General features: G+C 62.1%; 10 protein-coding genes across 10 annotated transcripts; 5 read left to right on the top strand and 5 right to left on the bottom strand.

Moving 5' to 3' along the window:
- Positions 1-142: 142 nt before the first annotated feature.
- On the top strand, positions 143-1341 carry PLICBS_005428 (uncharacterized protein; the record flags this gene model as incomplete). The annotated part of the gene is made up of 5 exons (XM_018319106.2): positions 143-193; positions 266-572; positions 684-785; positions 845-1072; positions 1154-1341. The coding sequence occupies 5 exons, from the start codon at positions 143-145 to the stop codon at positions 1339-1341; spliced, it is 876 nt and encodes a 291-aa protein (XP_018181580.2).
- A 131-nt stretch (positions 1342-1472) lies between these two features.
- On the bottom strand, positions 1473-2582 carry PLICBS_005427 (uncharacterized protein; the record flags this gene model as incomplete). Its single annotated transcript, XM_018319105.2, has 3 exons — positions 1473-1520; positions 1581-2086; positions 2183-2582. 3 exons carry the CDS (start codon positions 2580-2582, stop codon positions 1473-1475), a joined length of 954 nt encoding a protein of 317 aa, XP_018181579.2.
- A 2880-nt stretch (positions 2583-5462) lies between these two features.
- Positions 5463-7999, top strand: PLICBS_005426 (uncharacterized protein; the record flags this gene model as incomplete). The annotated part of the gene is made up of 5 exons (XM_065600717.1): positions 5463-6081; positions 6169-6383; positions 6448-6842; positions 6896-7459; positions 7519-7999. The coding sequence occupies 5 exons, from the start codon at positions 5463-5465 to the stop codon at positions 7997-7999; spliced, it is 2274 nt and encodes a 757-aa protein (XP_065456789.1).
- A 998-nt stretch (positions 8000-8997) lies between these two features.
- On the top strand, positions 8998-10628 carry PLICBS_005425 (uncharacterized protein; the record flags this gene model as incomplete). The annotated part of the gene is made up of 4 exons (XM_018319103.1): positions 8998-9420; positions 9550-10273; positions 10349-10427; positions 10496-10628. The coding sequence occupies 4 exons, from the start codon at positions 8998-9000 to the stop codon at positions 10626-10628; spliced, it is 1359 nt and encodes a 452-aa protein (XP_018181577.1).
- Positions 10629-11126: 498 nt separating this feature from the next.
- Positions 11127-12393, bottom strand: PLICBS_005424 (uncharacterized protein; the record flags this gene model as incomplete). The annotated part of the gene is made up of 4 exons (XM_018319102.2): positions 11127-11393; positions 11483-11595; positions 11739-11977; positions 12098-12393. The coding sequence occupies 4 exons, from the start codon at positions 12391-12393 to the stop codon at positions 11127-11129; spliced, it is 915 nt and encodes a 304-aa protein (XP_018181576.2).
- Positions 12394-13424: 1031 nt separating this feature from the next.
- PLICBS_005423 (uncharacterized protein) lies at positions 13425-15347 on the bottom strand (the record flags this gene model as incomplete). The annotated part of the gene is made up of 4 exons (XM_018319101.1): positions 13425-13958; positions 14044-14538; positions 14600-14898; positions 14975-15347. The coding sequence occupies 4 exons, from the start codon at positions 15345-15347 to the stop codon at positions 13425-13427; spliced, it is 1701 nt and encodes a 566-aa protein (XP_018181575.1).
- A 766-nt stretch (positions 15348-16113) lies between these two features.
- On the top strand, positions 16114-16945 carry PLICBS_005422 (uncharacterized protein; the record flags this gene model as incomplete). Its single annotated transcript, XM_065600716.1, has 3 exons — positions 16114-16285; positions 16375-16626; positions 16695-16945. The coding sequence occupies 3 exons, from the start codon at positions 16114-16116 to the stop codon at positions 16943-16945; spliced, it is 675 nt and encodes a 224-aa protein (XP_065456788.1).
- A 311-nt stretch (positions 16946-17256) lies between these two features.
- On the bottom strand, positions 17257-17839 carry PLICBS_005421 (uncharacterized protein; the record flags this gene model as incomplete). Its single annotated transcript, XM_065600715.1, has 3 exons — positions 17257-17292; positions 17364-17593; positions 17659-17839. 3 exons carry the CDS (start codon positions 17837-17839, stop codon positions 17257-17259), a joined length of 447 nt encoding a protein of 148 aa, XP_065456787.1.
- Positions 17840-18909: 1070 nt separating this feature from the next.
- PLICBS_005420 (uncharacterized protein) lies at positions 18910-19987 on the top strand (the record flags this gene model as incomplete). The annotated part of the gene is made up of 2 exons (XM_018319099.1): positions 18910-19211; positions 19270-19987. The coding sequence occupies 2 exons, from the start codon at positions 18910-18912 to the stop codon at positions 19985-19987; spliced, it is 1020 nt and encodes a 339-aa protein (XP_018181573.1).
- A 317-nt stretch (positions 19988-20304) lies between these two features.
- On the bottom strand, positions 20305-21368 carry PLICBS_005419 (uncharacterized protein; the record flags this gene model as incomplete). The annotated part of the gene is made up of 3 exons (XM_018319098.1): positions 20305-20413; positions 20510-20920; positions 20992-21368. The coding sequence occupies 3 exons, from the start codon at positions 21366-21368 to the stop codon at positions 20305-20307; spliced, it is 897 nt and encodes a 298-aa protein (XP_018181572.1).
- Between the last annotated feature and the right edge of the window lie 247 nt (positions 21369-21615).

Below are 21615 nucleotides of genomic sequence, written 5' to 3'. Positions count from 1 at the left end.
TCATCCTCCAACCTCGAACCTTGCTCGATCGCATACCTATATAAACGTCGGGCAGCCCGTTGTGAAACCGCCATTGAACTCTGTGAACCGCCGCATCCTCCTCCTCGACGCATCCACCACCGCGCATAGGCGTCCACCCAACATGGCCACCCTCGTAAAGACCATCATCGCCACCGGCGTCTCCTCCGGCCTGGTACGTCGTCCCCCTGAGCTCACTCCCTTCAGCTCCCCCCGCTGTTGCTAACGCATCCTCTCAAATCTCCAGGGCTTCGAGGCCGTCAAGCAGCTCCTCGAGCAGTCCCAGCCCTACAGGATCGTCCTCGGCGCGCGCGACACCGCCGCCACCACCGCCGCCTTTGACCGCCTCACGTTCGACCGCGCCGCCAACCCGCTCACCGTCCTGCCCCTCGACCTCGCCGACCTGCGCGCGGTCAAGTCCTTTGCCAGCCAGGCCCTCGAAAAGGTCGACGCCATCGACTACCTCCTGCTCAATGCGGGTATGATTAAGAGCGCCGAGGGGCCCGGCCCGCACGGCTCGCGCTGGTGCGAGGCTGCTGTCGTCAACCACTTTTGTAAGCCGCCGTCCGAACCGGGCCGTCCGCTGGTGCTGCCGTTTCGCTGTCCATGGCGGCATGCGACGCCCAATCTCTCTGTAACTTAGCCGTGCTGACATTTCATCAAAGCCCAGCACTATCTGCTTCATCTGCTTCGGGACAGACTCGTTCAATCGCGCTCGCGCATCGTCGTCGTCTCGTCGGGCGCCGTGCGCAACGTCCCCGACCCGAGTAAGCCGGGCCCCTCACCTGACTCCGTGAAAGAATGAATCATGCTGACGCCCCTCGAGGCAAGCTGGAAAAGGACCTCGCCGCTGGCTCGAGCGCGCACTTCCAGACCATCTACTGCGACAGCAAGTTCACCCAGCTCCTCGGCGCGCACTGGTGGCGCCGCCAGCTCCAGGGCCAGTGCCGCGTCGTCGCCGTCTCGCCGGGCCTCATCCCCAACACGGGCCTCGGGCGCTCCACCGACTTTAAGCTGTCCATGCAGATGCCCGACGCCAAGACGGTCCCCGAAGGTGCGTCACTGACACCGTTGACCCTCTGTCGCCCTATGAGCTCCCGGCGCGTATAGTGTGATATGTACTGACAAAGGGCAGGCGCTGCAAGCATTCTCGCGGCTCTCACGCGAAATGACTTCCCGGAAGACCCCGAACGCATCTTCCTGACGAGCTGGGGCGAGTGGTGGAACAAGGACGTGTACGGAAACAGCCTCGACAAGGCGCTGCAGGACAAGTGGTCGCCGAGCAAGGAGGAGATGGAAAAGGAGGCAGGCATCGCTTCATAAGATAGCCACGGCTGCGGCAGACGGCTTGCAGGAATGCATCACTGTTTATTCCGCGGTCTAAAAATGAAGTATTCAGCAATTCACGCTCATGGCGAACCTTGAATGAGCAGCTCCTCCAACGTCTCCAGCCATCAAAATATAGCCACGCCGTTGGGCGGACTGGCCACTCCTCCTGGGACCTGGTCAATCGTCAGCGGGTGCCCATCACTACAATCCACACGGAAAGGGGAGAGTCTCACATTCAGCGGCACGCTGCTAAAGAAAAACGTGTACCTCTTCCTCGTGCGGCACTCCTCGCTCAGCCGCTCGAGGTCAAACAGCTCGCCGATGGGCATCCCCCAGCCCGCCAGCAGCCACTCGTGCAGCCAGTGCTCCGGGTCCTGGCACGGCCACGCCTCCATCGACGGCTGGTCGCCCGCGACGGCCGCAAACGACTCGTCCCAGAGCCAGCGCAGCGTCGCCTCGGACGACTCCACGCCGATGGCCGGCGGCACCTTGTGGTCGGCGAGCGCCTGCCGCGCGGCGTCGTCCAGCGCCCGGTACGCGCGGTTCCAGCCCGTGCGCAGGAACAGGATGTCGCCGGGCCGGAAGGCCGCGATGCCCTGGCTGGTGGCGACTTGCTTCAGCGTCGACACGGGGATCGAGGCGGGGGAGAAGGCCTCGATGGGGATGCCTTGGGCGTCGGCCCAGGCGGCATAGTCGAGCAGCACGCCGCGGCCCACGATGCCCCCCTTGTTCACCCAGGCTGTCCGTCATTCATCTCATCAGCGCTGCGAGAAAGACAGGGGAGGGATGACAGAGAGGGGAAAGCCTGCGTGTAAGACCTCCTCGCGAAGCGAACCTTGGATACCATTCACCGTCGTTGTGCTCAACTCATGCTGCGTCTTGCCGTTGAAAAACACCTTCTCGCGCTGGAAGCCGAAATGGCGAAACCCGTCCCACTGGGAGCTGCTCTGCGTGTTGAACGTGAGCTCGTCGTCGTTGACGATGCGCGGCGCCTTTTCCTTGAGCGTGTGCGAGAACGGCCGCCGACCAAAGCACGGCTGCGCCATGCTGTTGAGCGGCCAGTCGGTCGGCACGCGCGTCCCGTCGGTGATTTCACTGGCGGCGGCGCGGACGACCTCGGGCGTCAGGAGGTTGAGCATGCCGCACTGGTCGTCCGGGCCGAAGAGACCCCAGGCGTTGCCTCGGGGGCCGTCTTTGCGGAGCGGGAGGGCGTCAAAGGGCGGCTTGGTCGTCATGGTTGAAATGGGCGTGAATGAATGTAACACGCTAAGACCTTACGTTTTGCAATAAGAAATCACAGTTGAGTTTGTCTTGGGCCGTTGCTTCCATGGAACATGAGCGTGGACGGATCGCCGTGTTGGTGCATGCGCTCTAGACGCGTGAGGGGAAGTTGGCTCGGCTACCAATATGCCGACGTCGATGGTGCAACCCCACCGGGCCATGCAACGACACTCGCGATATCGGCCTCGAACGTTGCGATTCGGGGGTCGCGTTGCGGCTGATCCCTATAACCTTCACACTTGCCATCGCATCGATACTGTTAGCGCAGACCTGGACATCGGCTGCGCATCGACAAATACCAGGCGTACCTCCAGCAATGGCTGCCAGCCGATGCATGTAGCATTGAATTAAACGTTGGACGAGACCAGTGAAATCAATCGATATAGCATGTATACCCTCAGCACGATCGTTCGCATACAATAACAGTACCGCAAGACAAAAAAGCTACGGTTTGTGGCAGTAGCATCCTATGTCCAGGCAGCCATTGAGTGTTCTCGAATTGACCTGCGTCCATGTCACTAGACGTCGTCCGCATTCCGCCTCCTCGCGTCACATAGGAGGCAACAACAGCGACAACACACTACAAGCGTAATCGGTATTATCAAGACTAACGCGATTCAATTTCCGCCGAGCAATAATGATAATACATATTGTGAGTATGAGTCTGACGTGCACAACACTGGCAGACAACAGACGAGGCAGACGTCTCTGCCCCCTGCTGATCGGGATTTTTGATACTGTGTAACTGCATGTACCGCGACTCTCCGTTTCGGTAAAGTACATTGCTAAGCTAAAACGTGCAAGAGCTCGCGAAGTGTGTTTATTCGAAGTGCGCATCGTGCTCTGCGGTTGCAGAGACCCGGACTACATGTACACATAGCGCGAACCTCAACTTGCCGGCTTTCTCAGGTAGCCCCCCACCACTTCAAGATTCACCGGTACTGCCGCCGCGAGTGCATGTGTACAGGGTACTTTCATAATCGGGACTCGGGTAGACTCCTGATTAGGCTCACACTGGCGCCCGACAACACCAGGAGCACTGTGAACTGCAGAGATAAGCTCGTCCACGCCGAGGGCGGCACAGAGCGGTCGACGCTGCGGTGCGAGGCACGTGCAACATGGACCGCTAGGAGGCACGAAATGATAATGGGCTGGCCGCGGCTATCGAACCAGCGTTTCTATGTACCTTGGATGCCAGCAAGCTGTTTCATGGCAGCACATAGTGCCGATACACCTCGAGAAAAACATATGGGCTGAGCCCTGACGGCCACGCTATAGCCTTACACCGACGCCTACCCTGGATGTGCTGCCAGGTCGTACGACGCGAAACCTGCTCCGTGGCGAGGCGCTGGGACAAGCGTCTCACTTGCATATCCGCGATGTCATGTGCATAATTGGCAACGACGTCTTGACAAGGATTTGCGACGACACATGCGCTCCAGTGTTTCGGTAATCTAGCTTGGCCTCATGTGCCTGGTATAGCGCTGATGGTTGGTGAGAGAGACCAAGTCGAGGATTACCCCTAGGCAGAAGCTTTTGAGAATTGATGACTTGAAACGGCTCACTTGAGACCGATGGGAAGGACTGGGAGGAAAGGACGTTCACTGCTACAGTGAGATCCGAACAGACTTTAGGCATGAGAGATACGTACATCAGATGTTAGGTGACGTTGAAGGGAAAGCACTGAAAACCAGTGTAGGGAAATGGAAACCAGTGTAGGGCGGGGGGATAGAGGTGCGGGTGTGACTGTGCTAAGTGTTATTAGACGCACCGTGGCATTGGGTGGTGAGGCACACCAAATGGTGGCCGTGATCAACATAGTGACAGTATCCGATTGAAGCTGGCACTGTTCCAGCTTCCGCGCGTCGGGGAGCTTCCGTCGGCCGCAGGTCAGGCCGTCACCAAAGAAACTTTGCCGGTCGTGCGATGCTGCCATAGACGTGGCAAGCTCTGAGTAAGCGCGCGTGTCCGGCCACGGCAGTTCCAACCGACATGTCGCACATGGTCTCACACGCTGGGTGGTGATGCGTTTCCGTCGCTTGATGCGAGGCGCGGGACTGTCGGCATGGTGCGCTGCATTCTGCCCCGCGGCACGGTGCGCGATGTGCCAGGGGAAAACGCCTGCAGGGTTCCCCAGATTCGGTTGGGGAGGACGGCTGCTTGCTTGGTTGCCAGATGCGCGGCCGCGCGAGTTGGGAAATGGCGCTGACACTGCCGGCGGCGCGACGGTGCGACGCCGGGCGCTGTGACGGCCGCGTGTCTCTAGGCGGCGGGGGCGCGGCCGACGGCGGATCTGAGGCCCCCGACAGCGACGCGCCAGCGGAGCAACCATACATGCGGCCGTTCTGGGGCGGCAAAGGCGGGCAGCCGGCGGGCAGCCCGTCGCGTCCACAGGTGCGGGGAGGCGCCCTGATCGCCTGCAGTAGCGCCCCCAGACAGCGGGCCAGTGACAGCTTCCGGGCCGGCACCACCAGCCTGGCTGCGCCGTGGACGGTCAAAGGCGGGGGATCAATCCAGTAGTGGGCGGCGGCTTTGGCGCGTAACGCCTTCTGATGGCCGCCATCCATGGTGAAAGTCTCATGCACCCCAGCAATCCAACACGGGATTATTAGGTGACACGTTCCCTGCCGCCTGACAAGTTGCGGGGAATCGCCAGACCTCGCTGGACAGAACCCGACCCGATCCCACGTCCGCGCTTCGCAGACCACGCCCTGCCGCCGTCGCCGGCTTCCCTCCCCTTCTCTTTGCCCATCGCACAACCGCCGCCCCCGCGGGTCGCAATCCGTCGTCGTCGAGCGCGCGCGCGCGTTCCCGATGCCCCTGTCCTAGCAGGCATGCCGCGCCCTCGACTGCTGCCCAGCCAGCGCCGCCGGGCCGCCGAGGCGTGCAACTTTTGCCGCGAGGCCAAGAAGAAGTGCAGCGGCTCCGTCCCCTGCACGCACTGCCTGCGCCGGGGCATCGCCGGCCAGTGCGCCATCTCCTTCCGGCCCCGCGGCTCGCGCCCGCCGCCGCCGTTGGTGAACCCGAGCCCGGCACCCGCCGCGTCCTTGAACCGTGCCGATGCCGCCGCCGCCGCCGCAGTCTACGCCCGGCCGGGCCCCGTGTCCTCTTCCGTCAAGGTCCCGGCACCGGTCCCACCGCCGAGGCCGGCCCCGCCCACGGCCTTGACCCCGGCATCCGGGCCGTCCCCCGGCCATGCGACGGCCGAGACGATGGTCCGGCGCCAGGACGCCCCGTCGCCGCATGTGTCGAGCCCCGTGATGACGAGGGCTGCCGCCGTGCGAGGTCGTGACGCATTCCGGCCACCACCATCACCTGCGTCCGAGCCTCGTCCCAGTGTCGCCGCCGTCGCCAGTGATGCCGGCGCACCGAGAGACCAGTGTCGTCCCTCGGACGCATCCATCGCCGCCAACCCACACTCGCGCATGTTGCTAAACCTGCGAGGCGAGCGAGGTGCGCATCCCTTCCGGGCCTCTTTCGAAGGCTGCGTGGATCTCATCGGTTCCGTTAAATTTGTGTGTGTGCTAAGATGACGAGCAGTCTACTTTGGCGGAGCGGCCTCCCTCTCGTTCCTGCAGGTCGTCCGGGGAATGGTGGCCGACCAGATCGGCCCCTCGCAATTCTCCCACAATGCCCAGAGCGAAACCATGCTCGAGAAGGAGTCGCCGAGCTCGAGTAGGAGTTTGCCGGCGTCAAACGTGGTGGAACTCGACTCGGCGTCGAAGCTCGCCTTTTCCCGCTGCTACCGCGCCGTGGTAAGCCATGCTCCCCCCAAGCGCTACGACACTTGCATGTGTGCGTGCTGACTCCCCCCGCTAGACCGAAGGGTTCATCGACGTGTTTGCGCCCTCGGAGCTCGAGGAGGCTTTCGTGAGAGGCCGAGAAGGCGGCGGCGTGAGAGTCAGTCCTCAGCGACGGGCGGCGCTGGACCTTGTCGTCGCCATCGGCGCGCAGGTCAAGTCGGCGGCCACGGCCCGCGACGTTGGGCCTCATTACTTTCGCCAGGCGCAGCGCCTCGCCTTTGACGGCATGCTCGAGGACCCGGACATTGACATGGTCCGCTGCTTCCTTCTCATGGCCTTTTACCTCCTTGGCGAGTGCCGCCGAAACGCCGCCTTCATGTACCTGGGCATCGCGACGCGAGCTGGTGTAGCCCTGGGCTTGCATAGTCGCGAGTCATATGGCGACATGAATGATAGACAGGACAATCTCAGGTATGTTGAAGCGGCATGACTGATGGTGACCGTTGACACTCACACGGACGCAGGATGCGGGTCTGGCTCAGCCTGCGCATCGTCGACATGCTCGCCAACTCCATCCTCGGCCGGCCAGCTGCCACGGCGGGCTTGCACTCTGACATCAACACCATCATCGACGACATGGCAGGGCAGGCGCAAGGCGACGATGACATGAGGCGACTTGTCGCATCGCATCAGATCGTCTGCATCATCAACGGCATTGTCGACACGCTCTACGACAAGAAGGAGCTTTCGGTGCCCGTGGTCGAGCAGTTCCTCGATGAGATTGAAACGTGGGCCAAGACCCTGCCGGATTGCATCCGCGGCACGTCTCTTCGCGGAGATCTGGCCCCGGGGCCTAACGGACACAAAGGCACCATCGGCAGCATTCATGTATCCTGCCTGTACTACTTTGCCGTCACACTGGCCACGAGGCCGATCCTGATATCGACGCTCACCGCGCCGCCTGCCAGTGGCGGACTGGCACAGTCGAATTTGGCGTCTGCATGCCTCGACGCCGCAGTGTTCCTAAGTCAGACGTGTGTCGAAGCACGCCGTGCCAACCTGCTGTATGGCAACATGTGCATCATGAAGTACGACAGCCCCCTCGGCCGTCATCTTACACCGTAGCTCCGGCTGACTGAAACCACAGGGCGCTCGTTTTCGCCGCAGGCCTTGTCCTCGGCTTCGAGATCTTCGCCAAGCGATCCATCGACTACGACATCGAGTCGGCCTTTGGCGGCGCGCGCGACGTGCTCAACTTCCTCGCGACACAGAGCCCGCAGGCCGCGCACTACTACGAGATCCTGACGCTGCTGGCCAACGCGATAGCAAAGCAGCGCGAGAAGATTGCCTCAAAGGGCCGCAGCCGCTACGTGTCGCGGCTGTTCACCCTCGACGGCGGGGATGCCGACGGCCGGGCGGACGCGGCGACTGGAGCGGACGGCGGCGAGAGAGGTGCCGAGTGGGTGCCGGGCGGCGCGGCGGCTGCGGCAGACTACACGGCCGAGCTGGGCGAGGAGGGTGTGAGTTGGATGAGCGGGAGCCGCACCCCGGCGGGGGGCGAGGAGGTGTTTCTGGGCTGGGATAGCCTGGATATTTCGCAGTGGGACAGCTTTCCGTTTATTCCGTGAGGTGATTTGCTACAGAGGAGTTTGTTCTTGCCCCAGTATTGAGGGAGGCTGCAGCTGGGACGATGCAAGTGCACAGACAAGCAAGTTTTTGGTAGCAAGGCGTTGGTGGGCAGTTGAACATGTTGGGCACTTAAACACGCGCGACTGGGGAAATAACGTGTCGACCATCGTCCGTTACTCTGTAGCAGATATTTCATGTTATTGGAAGCATTCGGGACTATGCAATATGCTTGCATGTTCACGCACATGCTTGCATGTTCACGCACGTCGTGTGGATGCTCATGGCCTTGGGTAACGCCCGTGTAAGTCGGCCACTCGGGCTTCACTCCTACAGACGAACCCCTGGCAGAAGGCACCAAAGTTCTTGCGCACAGGGCCAAGCAACATCTGCTGGGATATCAGAATGGAGCAATCATCCAGGAACTCGGTCATGCACGCCCGTGTGCAACGCGGAAGGTCGGATCATATCCTGTGCTTCCGAAGTCCCGAACCCGCACAGTCAACGTCGTCAGCTTCCGCAACACGGGTGCAAGCCACCCCAACGGCATCGTACTGTTGGCCCGCATAGCCTCGGGTCTCCAAATGCACAATGTACATCGCTTTTCCAGATCCAATCAAGCTGCGTGGGAAAAGAGGCTGACGTCGTTGCCCGGAGAGGGAGGTGGCGGGAACGTTGCCGACGCCTGTCGGCTAGTGCACCCGCCTGGGTATGGGTGTGGAGGAGGGCATCGAGGAGCTGCGCGATGGGGTTGCGCAGCCCGTGTGAAGCCTGTGGGTGTGAATGCTCGCGGTGACTGCAATCGTTATCGTTTGACGTAGCTATATAGAAGCTTTAAGGGACGCAGCTCCAGGCCGACGCAGCTCGACGTCCATCAATTCCACAACTTGCCGCGACAAGAGACACACTGCCATCTTGTTCATGATACCCACGACACGTCTCTATAGTATACTTGCCGCGGCCCAACTTACCATTGCATACCAGAGCACAGAGCAGCACCATGGGCTCCAACAGCACTCCGGGCTGGCGACGCCTGAGCGTGGGCGTCGTGGGCGGCGGCATCGGCGGCATGTCGGCAGCCATCGCGCTGCGTCGGGCGGGCCACGAGGTGACCATCTACGAAAAGTCAGACTTTGCCGGCGAAGTCGGCGCGTCGGTGTCGTGCGCGGCCAACGGCACGCGCTGGCTGCACGAGTGGAAGGTGGACGTGGCCAAGGGCGACCCCGTGGTGCTGCGCAAGCTCATCAACCGCGACTGGAAGACGGGCGAGCCGGTGAGCGTGTACGACCTGAACGACTATGAGGAGCGCTGGGGGCATGTGTACAACATGTTTCACCGGCAGGACATGCACCGGATGCTCAAGGAGTGCGCGCTGCAGGACGAGGGCGAGGGGACGCCGGCGAGGCTGGTCGTCAACCACAAGGTGCGTGTGATTCGCTTGAGGCTCGAGTTTTCAACCAGACATGATGGAGACTCCGAAGAGAGGCAAATCTACTCTTGAGATTCATGAGACTGCGTGTTTGGCGCTGGCTGACATGTCTACATGGTGCAGTGCCAGAGCATCGACGTCGACGCCGGCGTCATCAGCTTCGCCAACGGCACCACGGCGCAGCACGACCTCGTGGTCGGCGCCGACGGCATCGGATCCGCCGTGCGCGGCGAGCTGGGCATCCGGCCGGCCAAGCGGCCCGCGGAGCAGAGCTGCCTGCACACCAACGTGACGACGGAGGAGGCGGTGCGGGCCGGGCTGGTCGACTACTCGCGGGACAGCGCGCTCGAGTACTGGGGCGGGCAGGAGGGCAAGTGGGACAAGATCGTGCTGTCGCCGTGCAACGACGGCAAGCTGCTGTCGTACTACTGCTTCTTCCCGCGCGACCGGGGCGACTACGCGACGCAGACGTGGGCGGGCGAGGACCGCCCCGTCGAGGAGCTGCTGGCGCCGTACCCGGAGCTCGACCGCCGCGTCTTCGCGCACCTCGCCATCGGCAAGGAGATTCGCCCCTGGCGGCTGTGGCTGCACGACCCGTACCCGTACCTGTGCCGCGGGCGGGCGTGCCTGCTCGGCGACGCGGGCCACCCCATGATGCCGCACCAGAGCCAGGGCGCGTGCATGGCCATCGAGGACGCCGCCGCCCTGGGCATCCTGTTTGGCGAGGGGCGCTTCCGCGGCGACGTCGCCGAGGCGCTGGCCGTGTACAGCGACGTGCGCCTGCCGCGCGTGACGCGGGTGCAGGCCGCGGCGGCCAAGGCGGCGTACAACATCAATGAGCGGATAGGTACTGCGGCCCGCGAACTAAATCTGATCTTTGTGCCGTCGTCGTTCGTGGACTGACTTGCGTTACCCCCTGCAGGCTTCTCCGTCAACAAGGACACTCCGACATACAAGGTCGAGGACCCCAAGAAGATCCTGACCATTGAGGAGATGAACGCGTGAGTCCGGTCTTTTACAACCTGGCGGTTAGCTTGGGACTTGGTGCAGCTAACTAACACCCATCCAGGTACGACATGTTCAAGGACGTCGACGAGCAGCTTGCGGCGCGGCGCGGCGTCGCGTTTACGGAAAAGTACATCAAGGGGCTGCCGATTGGGCTCAAGCTGCCGAGCGGCATCACGATTGGGGAGTCGGAGTAGCATTTGCTTTGGGCGCTTTTCCGTTTCGATGTACAGGGAGCCAGTCCATGGCACGGCCAAGTTTGTTGTACATGGCCTGAATTTTGCAATACACCATTCCCGTTTATTTTTTATAATTATTGTTTGTATCATGATTCCACGAACGTATATTGTCCAGACGTCGGCTGTAGGTCCAAAGTCGGCGGCTTGTGGCAGGAACAACATAAATGCAGCATGAAGGCTGGCAAGAGACAACGAAAGCATCAATATCGTCGATGCAGCGCAGATTAAAAGGGCATGGAAATACACTCAAGTTCCAATCTTCCGGTCTGTGCCGTGATTCCTCACTTCAAGCTGTGTTGGGAACCGTCTGTCACAAGTTCAGTTCAAGTCATCACACGTTTTCCACCTTTACGCTTCGAGTCCCATTTCATCGAGGTCATGCCAACATGTCATTGTCCCAAATCCACCAGAACGCGCTATAAAACGTACACGAACACACACAAGCCCATGGCCGCATCACTCCGCCTTGGGGGCCAGGTTAATGTCGTACTCGAGCTCCAGCGACGCCTTGTCGTCGCCCTCGCGCGGCACGAACCGCACGCGCAGGTCGTCCTTGACGGCGAAGACGGAGTCGTTGCCGAGGTACTTGCAGTCCTCGTCGAAGATCTGCGTCACCAGCGACCGGTAGCCGTCGGCGACGACCATGAAGTGGATGTGCGCGGGGCGGAAGACGTGTCGGTCCATCAGGTTGAGCAGCTTGCCGGCCGGGCCGTCCGTCGGGATCTGGCGTGGGAGGATGTGTGTGTGAGCTTGGAACTGCTTTTATACCTGGCTCTGCATCGTGGGCGGCGGGGGTCAGGGGGCACACTTACGGGGTACGGCGTCGGGCGCAGGCAGTAGAAGGAGTACTTGCCCTCGGCGTCCGTCTTGAACACGCCGCGCAGGTTGTGCTCCACCTGGTTGTCGTCCTGCTGCTCGTAGAGACCTGCAAACGGGAGGGTGCTGGTCAGATCCAATGCCCCCGAAGACGCCCCGAAAATGCCCCGGCATGCCACGAGGAGAACAGCACGCGAAGCGGCTTTCCCTACGGGCGGGTACGCTGTATCAGGATTCAGAGTTGAGACTCACCGTTGGTGGACGCCTGCCACACCTCGACGGTGGCGTCGGCCAGGGGCGCGCCCGTCCTGACGTCGGCGACCTTGCCGTGCATGTACACGACCTGCGCGTCGGCGGGCGTGTCGAAGCTGATGGTGCTGCCGTTCTCGCGCAGCGGCGTGTCGTGCCGCCAAAAGGGCCCCAGGATGGCCGACGCCGTCAGGCCCTTTGTGCTCTTGGTCGCCGCGCTGAAGGTGATGTGGTCGACCAGCCTGCCCGTCTCACAGCGTCAGCACGAGCGTTGTCGTCTTACGGGCCGCATTCAAAGCCATCGACCCACGTGCCGATGCGAGGCTGCTGAATGAGAGACGGGGATAAAAGTCAAGACTCACGACTCGAGGCCGAGGACGTCGCACAGCAGCTGGCCCTCGTTGCGCTTCTCGTTGCTCATCTGCCCGGCCCAGTTGATGAGCTGCACGCCGGCCATCCACTCGTCCGTCGTGAGCTGCACCTCGCGCGCAAAGTCGTGCACGTGCCGGATGAGCGACGACATGACCTCGCGCAGGCGCGGCGACGTCGCGGGACCCATGGACTCGATGACGGTGCGCGTGAACTCGGGGCCCAGGCCGTCATCGTCGCCGCCCTGGTGCCCGTTGGCGGTGGCCTGCTGCTGCGCTGCCGAGGACATGACGGGCTGTGATTATTTGATGTGTATCTTGGTGCTCTTCTCGGAGACTCTGCTGGCGACCTTTACTGCGCTGCTAGGTAAGGGAGACAGTTGCCGCACACACGAGGACGTAGGCAGGTGTTGTGTTCTTATGAGAAAGTGAATGATATCAGGTCAGATAGATGCCGACAGGCCGGAGTGTGTGTGGTGAGACGGAGGACCAATATATCCAGAGGAATTTATAAGCCCCTCCTCCATACGCTTTACACGCAGACGGGCAACCAACCTGCCTACCCAAACGGCGCAGGTGGATGGATGGGCTGACCACGCACTACACGACACGCAGCACCCTGGAAGCGCCCGTCCTTCCATGTCTCCGTGCGTGTGCCCCTCGACTCCAATGCGACCCCGCGGACTGGGAGCCAGCCGGCTGTCCCCTCGCAGCGGCGTCCCACAGCCGCGACCCGCGACCTTGACCCGTCGCTTCGGCGGCGCATCGACAACTGTTGCGGTTTGCCCTGCAACCAGGACTTTTGCAGTTAGCACCACCCCGCATGATGAGGGGGGCCCGGGTCTGGTGCACTATGCGGGGAGTGATGTGGAGGGGGCGGGCGGCGTCGGATGCGGATCCCTGAAAGCATCGCGGCACCAGCATCACCCGTGGGCCGTGGGTGGGTAGGTACGCTATCCGACGCCGAGGCGCTCCTGTGGGGGCGTCGTCTCGGTGTCTCCCTGTCCTGTATCGTTGGCGGGAGCTCGGCCTTTGACAAACGATCTTGTAATGCTGACCCGGCCCCAATGTTTTGCTGCGCCAGGCGCATGGCTCGCGGAAACGTTGGCCGCCCGCCCGCCTCCGCTCGACTTACACGCAACGTCCGGCACGGCGGGCTGATCAACGCCTGACCAATGTCTTGTGAACAGCCCGTGCGACCGGCATCACCCGGGACAACCTTGAACCTTGCCAATGCAATACGTCCGAAGACACTCCATGAGTCCATAGTCCGTCCATAACTGGCACAGTAACGTAGGTACAGCATCTACCGTCTGGTACCTCAGGCGGCTTCCGTCTGCTTGCGCCAGTCCTTGCCCCCTGCAAAGTCCCACGACGCCTCGTCGGTGCCGTTGGGCCTGCTCGCCCGCTGGAAACCGATGTCCACGCCCTCCATCTGCACCACGGGCAGCACCGCCGACACTTCGGCCCCGTAGCCCTCGGCGTGCCACCGGTCCAGATGCCGCGGCTGGTCGACGAGGTCTGGGTACAGCAGCCTCATCTGGCGCAGCGCCGTGCCCGAGATCTGGTCCACGCTGTGCGCGTGCCGCAGCGCCAGGAACGCCTCGCCCGCCTGCTCGCGCAGCTGCGCCCGCACCGCCTCCGGCAGCAGCCCGGCCTTGAAGAGCAGCAGGTCGTAGTGCAGCAGCGACGCCTTGCCGTGCCACGAGCCGCCCCGCGTCGCCCGGTGGTAGAGCCCCGTCAGCGCCGCGATGGCCCCGATGCACCCCGTGCCGTAGTCGGAGATGGGGAACGGCGGCACCACCGGCTCGTCGAGCCCCATGAAGCGGCCCTGCTCCCACGCGATGCCGCTGACCTGCGCCGTTGTCAGCATGCCCGTTGGTCGTCGTTGCTTCGACACATCTGAAACGGCGCTTGGGTTCATGTTCGAGGACACTCACACAGTCTGCAATCTGCTGCCACCCCGGTCGGCCCGCCCACTCGCCCTCGTAGCCGAAGCAGTTCTCGTTGACGTAGACGATGCCCCTGCCCCTGCGCGCCGCCCGCTCCGACAGCGCCTTGGGCCCGTAGCCGAGCTTCTCGAGCGCCCCCGGCCGGTAGCCGTCGACGACCACGTCCGCCTCGTCCAGCAGCTTCTCAAAGACCTGGCGCCCCTCGGGCGTCTTCAGGTCGAGGTCGGCCGCGCGCTTGCCCATGTTGCCGTCGACCTGGAAGAAGGGCACGTCGCTGAGGTGGGGGCTCGTGATCTTGAGCACGTCGGCCCCGTACTCGCCCAGGATGCGCGCCACGACGGGGCCGGCAATGATGCGGCACATTTCGAGGACCTTGACGCCCGAGAGCACGCGCCGGTCGCCCCGATCGGGCAGCGGGCACGGCGGCGTGGTCGTCTCGAGCGGCTCCACGGTCCAGGGAGGAAGCTGCCAGTTGACCTTGCCCTGTGGTTTCGCACGTCAGCGGAGCGATCCTTGAGGCGCCACGGGGGAAAAGGTATCCTACGTGAGGGGTGCGCAAAAAGTCCTCGTGCTTGTATGCCTTGACGCCCGCCTGCCGGTTCTTGGCGTTGAGAGCCTCGAGCTCATCAACGGTGAACTGTTGGACGGCCGGCTCGATGACGCCGACAATGTCCTCGTGCGTCTTGAGATCCGGGCGGTGTGACTCGAGCCCAATCATGCGCAGCGTCGTAGACGCCTCGAGAGATCCGTGGATGTGGTAGTACTCGCCCTTTTCCGCCGTCGCGTACAGGTTGGCCGACATGCGGCGGTACTGGTCCGACTGCGCCTGCAGCAGATCCGTGTCTGGTGCGGCGGACGATGCTTGTCAGCAACAAGAGAGCCCGACTCCTAGGATGGATGCGTTGGATGAACGGCTCACCTTTGAGCAGGGACCGCACATCCTTGTCCAGCTTGCCGAGGCCGCCGACGCGGGCGAGGTAGGCCTGGAACAAAAACGCCGTCGTCTTCTCCTGGTCGACGGTGATCCTGCGCGGCCTGCCGTCGCCGCCACTCTTGAGATCGGCCAGCAGCGACGCGACGCAGCCCTCGACGGCCTTGAGCGCGGCGGCAGTCTCCGTCTCCTTGAAGGGGATGAAGAAGTAGGGCTGGTCGCGGGCGCCGGTGAAGTCGACGTCGGCCCTTTTCACCTTGGTCCCGGGCGGGAGCGATACGGGGTCGACGAGCGACAGGATGAGGTCGAATATGCGAGAGGTCTCGGCGATGGAGCTGTAGGGCTCCTGTGTCGACGCCATGGTGGTGGTGGACATGCGGTGTTGGGGCCGTGCCGTGTCGTGCGTGCGTCGTCTCACTTACACGGAGAGTGAGTTGCGGCCAGTTGTGTGTGGAGTTGAGGTTGGGTGAGGGTGAGCGACTCGGAGAGCGAGCGCTGAGGGGAGAGCCAGCTGCGTCAACGGCACTGTGGAGCGGCCTGGCGTCGGTCCCTGAGCGCGCGCAAACGGAAGAGATCGGGGCGCTGGAGAATGAACCTGGAGGGCCTACGATTCCGCGGGCAGCGTCCGGGTCCTGCCCGTCAGGCTGGCTTTCGTAGGCCCGGGTGTACACACAGCCCTGGAGCTCCAGGCTGGTGCGACAGTGCGCTGCTCCCCACTGAAGCAGCCCGCCAGCCCCGCCGATTGCCCCGCCGACCTCGGCGCTTGATGCAATCCATCCACTGTCGCCTTCCAGCGCTGGGTCTCCCCAGTGTTGCTCAACCGCCAGTCCACTCCAGCATTGACGAGCCCTTGCATGGACGACAACATAGTTCTCCCCTCACCAGCCTCCGACGACACCCCGAAGCAAGGCTTCTGCCGCACAAGGCACCCTTTTCGTGCTATTCATCCTCCCCTCCCCTCCCCCAGCGGACTGCCAAAGCGGCTACTGGCCAGGCCCTGGACCGAGTCCCGATACACGCAGTGCAAGGTACCGCTGTATGGGAGCCAGCTCAAGCGGTCTCAACACCCTTGCAGAAGCATCTCTCGCATACCCTCACAGCTTTCTCCCCCCAAGCAGTAACCGACCATGCCGTTCCTCCGGGTCCAAGACCAGGACCTCTTCTACAGCTGGCACGCGGCCGGCGACGGCCCCGTCCTGCTCTTCATCCACGGCCTCGGCTCCTCCAATTCCTTCTATGCCCCCATCATCCCGTCGCTCGTCCAACAAGGGTACTCATGTCTTGCCTTTGACACGCCCGGTGAGCCCTCCTTGACCGTTCGCTGCCATGGAACGTGTTCCCCCGGTCTCCAGGGACGAGAGTTTCTAATCCATCATGCTCTGCCGCAGGTAGCGCCCTGTCCACGTTTCGCGGCAAGGACAGCGACCCGGGGATGATTTGCGGGGCAGCCAGCGCCCTCATGACGGCACTGAACATCGACTCACGGCGCGTCGTGGCCGTGGGCCACTCCATGGGTGCCATTGTCGCCAGCGAACTCGCGCGCAGCCTCGACCTCTTGGGCGTCGTCCTGATCGGGCCCGTCAACCCCAACGAGGCGCTCGTCGACGTCTTTGAGGCCCGCACCAAGCTCGTGGACGCAGGTGCGAACTCTCCACTTCCCGTGCTGCGGATCAAACTACGGCAGTCTACTAACTTGCCCATTGTAAAGAGGGCATGGAAGGCGTCGCCGCCGTGGTGCCGTCCGCCGCGACGGGGCCGAAAGCCACGGCGACGCAGCAGGCCTTTATCAGGACGCTCCTCCTCGCGCAGTCGCCCGAGGGGTACAAGTCGTTGTGCCGGACGATACAGCGGGCGAATCGGCCACAGTACGAGGACATCAAGTGTCCGTTGCTCATCATCGCAGGGTCGCATGACAAGACGAGCCCGCTGGGGGGGTCGGAGCACATCTTGCAGAGGTAAGCTTGGATCTTTCTACGCAACGTGGTCGTGGGAACGAAACCCGGGGGCTGACGTGTGAGAACAGCTGGGGTGCCGGCGAGAGCCAGAAGCGCCTCGAGGTACTCCAGGGCGTTGGGCATTGGCATTGCATAGAGGCTGCGGAGGAGGTGCTGGGTTTGGTGAGCGGCTTCGCGGCTCAGCTGAGAGACAAAGTCGCATCTACGAGTTGACGTGTAGAGGCAGAGAGACGTGATATGTGAATGCTTGAATCTAGAATAGAATCTACCACGCTACATGCCGACGCTCGGTGTTGCAAATGCCATGATGTGTAGTTACTTGCTGTTGGCCGCCGCAATCGCCCCCGTATCCTTTATACCGCATCGTCAAGTCAGCACCAAGGGAGGAAAAGTTGGCAAGCTGTTGTAAGAGGGATACGCACCAAGTACACCTGATAATACTTCATCCTCCACCTGCCGTCGGCGGCCGACTTGACCAGCTCGGCCCTGGCCGCCCAGTCGACGTCGACGTTGGCGCCGCTCTTGAGCCCCAGCGCGACGGAGCCGTAGATCATGAGCTCGTTGGCCCCGGCCGAGAAGGGAAACACCTTGTACACGGTGTGTCTGCGCGACGAGACGACCGTCCACATGCCCTCGCGCGCGGCCAAGATTTCTGCGCCCGCACCGATCAGCCATGGAGGCGCGTCAAAAAGGGGAGACAATTCTGCGGGTTCATACCGTCTCGCCCTCGGGCCTTCTTGGACGCCATGATAAAGGTAGCGTCATCCGTCAGCATGTCGACGTAGCGGTCGTGCTCGCCCGGCACGTCGGAGATGGCGTAAAACTCCTCGAAGAACTGGACAATGCCGGGGTCGACGGACGTCCCGGCAGGATACTCTGCCTTGTAGGAATGCGACATGCTGGTCTGGGCACTGACGAGAGACTTGTCTCTGGGGTATTGTGTGGACGAGGTTCTCAACTTCTCAGTCCTGGTTCTACACTCTCAACACGTTTGGTGGTCTGGTGTAGGGTAAGTGAATTTTATGCGCGGTGATGCCTCTGTGGCAGCAGCAGAAGGACAAGGGTTCTGTGTGCGGCAGATTTGACGGTGTCGCAGGCAGCGTGGACCGGGATTCACTTGGCACAGTCGCCTCGTTTAGCGCTGTCGGGTCACGGCAATGAGTCCAGGACCCGGGCTGCCATGATGGGCTGCCGTCGCTCCCACGCGAGGACCGCTTGTGTGCGACGGGAGCAAGCGCTGGATGGACGACACCCACTGTGGCCGTCAGAAATACAGGGCCCGAACTGTCGCGCTGACACCCGACGGCAGTACCCATTCACAGTGTGAGGATTCGCGCCGCGGACTCGGTTTGTCGCTCGGGTAGTCTGCAGCTGACCCCGCACGACGGAGCGGATACTGTGCTGGCCAAGTCCATGCAAGTGAGCCTCCACTGCTCCAGATTGCGCGGCTCCCGACCCCCTCCCCCTCCCTCCTCCCCCGCCGCCTGGGCTGTCAAAGTTGGTAACTGTCGCGTTGCAGCTCCGTCAGCACACAGCTCGGACAATGAGACAGGACGGCCATGGCCGGCGCCCTGATGTGCCGCGTCGCCAACGTGCGTTCGGATATAAAGCTCATCCAGGGATACCCCTCGCGGCCGTCTCATCCGGGTTACAACTTACAAGTGAACGTCTCACCCACCCGTCATCCCCATCCTCATCCATCCACGAGCTCACGGACACCCGTCTGCCTCCAAGAACATCCACTGTCACGCCACGGCCTGTCTCGTCACACCACGTTCACGTCGCCCGGCGAGGCTTCACCACTATTTATAATCGTCAAGACTGCCCGAGATCCCTCCATCCTCCCCTCACGCCCGCCTCATCGCCTGCCAAGTGACTTCAATCCCTTCGCAGCGCTCACGCCTTCGCCCTGACCCGAGTGAGCCGTCGCCAGAGAAACCAGCCTCAAGCACACACACGTCCGCCAACATGTTGGGCAAAGTCGCGCTGGAAGAGGCCTTTGCCTTGCCTCGCATGCACGAGAAGACGCGCTGGTGGGCGTCGCTCTTCGCCGTCGATCCGGACAGGCACGCCGCCGAGATCGCCGACCTCGTCGACAAGCGCATCAAGTACATGGACGAGCACGGCGTCGGCTACACCGTCCTGTCGTACACGGCGCCCGGCGTCCAGGACGTCTGGGACCCCAAGGAGGCCCAGAGCCTGGCCGTCGAGGTCAACGACTACGTTGCCGGCGAGATCAAGGCCCATCCGGATCGCCTCGGCGCCTTTGCGTACGCCCATGTCCTCCCTGGCCCCCGTAGGCATTCTCTCGCTGACCACATCGTGCAGCACCCTCTCCATGCATGACCCGGAGCAGGCCGCCGCCGAGCTGAGGCGGTGCGTCACCCAGTACGGCTTCAAGGGCGCGCTGGTCAACGACACGCAGCGCGCGGGGCCCGACGGCGACGACATGATCTTCTACGACGGGCCCGAGTGGGACGTCTTCTGGGCGACCGTCACGGACCTCGACGTGCCCTTCTACCTGCACCCGCGCAACCCGACCGGCACCATCCACGACCGCCTGTGGGCCAAGCGCAGCTGGCTCATCGGCCCGCCCCTGAGCTTCGCCCACGGCGTCAGCCTGCACGTCCTCGGCATGGTCACCAACGGCGTCTTCGACCGCCACCCGCGCCTGCAGGTCATCCTCGGCCACCTCGGCGAGCACATCCCCTTCGACATGTGGCGCATCAACCACTGGTTCGAGGACGTCAAGAAGCCCCTCGGCCTGTCGTGCAAGCGCACCATCCGCGAGTACTTTCGCGACAACATCTGGATCACCACGAGCGGCCACTTTTCCACCACGACGCTGCAGTTCTGCATGGCCGAGGTCGGCGCCGACCGCATCCTCTTCTCCATCGACTACCCCTTTGAGAACTTTGCCGATGCCTGCGTGTGGTACAATGGCGTGCACCTGAATCTCGACGACAAGCTCAAGATCGGCCGGGAGAATGCCAAGAAGCTGCTCAAGTTGCCGACCTTCAAGGACAGCGAGGCCCGGATAGCGTAATGTGTTTCGGCCAGCGGCGTCGGGATCATTGACATTGACAGGGAGCCACCAACTCAGAGAGCGCGGCGCTATGTCGCCCGATTGTGAAGCATGTGCCTTTAGTTATTCTTGTATATACCTGTCCAAACGCCGCATTTCTCAACAACGAGACCGACGGGAGGCGCCACGTTAATGTCTGACGAGTCCGTACATGAAAGCCAGCCTTGTACTCAATTTCCGTCATTGCATGCGCGCTGCTTCCATGCCGCGAGGGCTCGAGAAGTATCACTCCCGTACGCAGACGCGCGGATCCCAAGCCGTCCAATGTTACTTCACCATTACTTCTCCACGTCCGAAGAGCTCGTGGACGGTTGTGTCCTTGCTTTCGGGCTGAAGAACAATCCAGGGTGACCAACGCACAAGGCAAACACGGCGACGACAATGAGCCTATCTCGACAATTAGCCTGACATTCATTTGACAGAAGAAGGCAGGCAAGGGAAACTTGAATGCGGAAACCTATGCCGGGGAACATGGAGACTTACACTCCCTCGAGGCCAATAAAGAGCCCTTGGTCCGTGATCAGGTCCGAATCCCTGTAGCCCTTGCTGAGCTCGTAGCACCGGTAGATGGACCGCCCGAGGATCAAGGCGATGGCGAGGCTCAGGCCGCTGAAGAAGAGGCGCATCCTCGTGCTCAGCGGAGGCGTGGCTGCGTCACGGGTGTAGCGGAACATGTAGTCGGCGAACAGCAGAGAAAAGATGAAGAGCACGGCCACCTGCAGAGCGAGTCCGGCCATTGCGATGTCGACGCCGGTGTTGCTGGACCCGGAGCTGGTGGTGGACAGGGCGCCGCCTGCAGCCTGGAGGACAAGGCACACCAGGTCCGCGGGGATGAAGATCCAGTAGAAGAGCTTCGGCTTGAAGCGAGAGAGCCGCGGTGCCAGATGCTCGATACTAGGGTGCGACGCCGGCGTCAGCCTCGGACCAATATCAACAGCGCGTGCATATGCGAAAGAGCGACTTACGTCTTCGACAGGGTAACATAGATGGAGGCCGTGTAAAAGACAGGCCCAGTCGTGATGAAGACAATCTGGATCATGAAGCCGCCAAAGGAGAACGGGTTGTTGTAGAGGATGATGCGGCCGACGTAGCCAATCATCTCAACCAGACAGCCAAAGATCATAAACGACATGAACCCCCAGCTTCTCCACTTGACGCCGAGAAAGATGTGGACTGCACCGGCAATGGCAAAGAGGACGAGAAAGGTAATGTTGGCCGCCAGGGAGGGCCGGTACTGGTAGACGCTCCATTCGACCGGGCACAGGGCGAGGGTGCAGTTGGCATCGGGGCCAAAGGCGATGAGGTTGTTTGGCAGCGCTGGCGGCGCGGATGTCGAAGACATGGCTGGTGTATGGTGCTACCTTATGCCGAATCTAACTTGAGCCGTTGACCAACCGTCTGACGATGAAAAGTGTACAAGGTCTAGTCGCGTATTGTGCGAGCCGTTTACGCTGATGTCACTTGGCGTGAAGGGAAGCTGCCCTGCTGACGTCGCGACTCTGGCTCAACATGACGAGCAGGGTTCTCCTATTATATACCGGCCCAAGCCTGCGCTCGCGAGGATCAGAGGTAGCATTGACGAAGCGCGT

The sequence above is a fragment of the Purpureocillium lilacinum genome (genome assembly GCF_023168085.1).
Source record: "Purpureocillium lilacinum CBS 284.36 DNA, scaffold_4, whole genome shotgun sequence".
Lineage (NCBI taxonomy): Eukaryota > Fungi > Ascomycota > Sordariomycetes > Hypocreales > Ophiocordycipitaceae > Purpureocillium > Purpureocillium lilacinum.
This window is presented reverse-complemented; position numbering and strand designations above follow the sequence as displayed.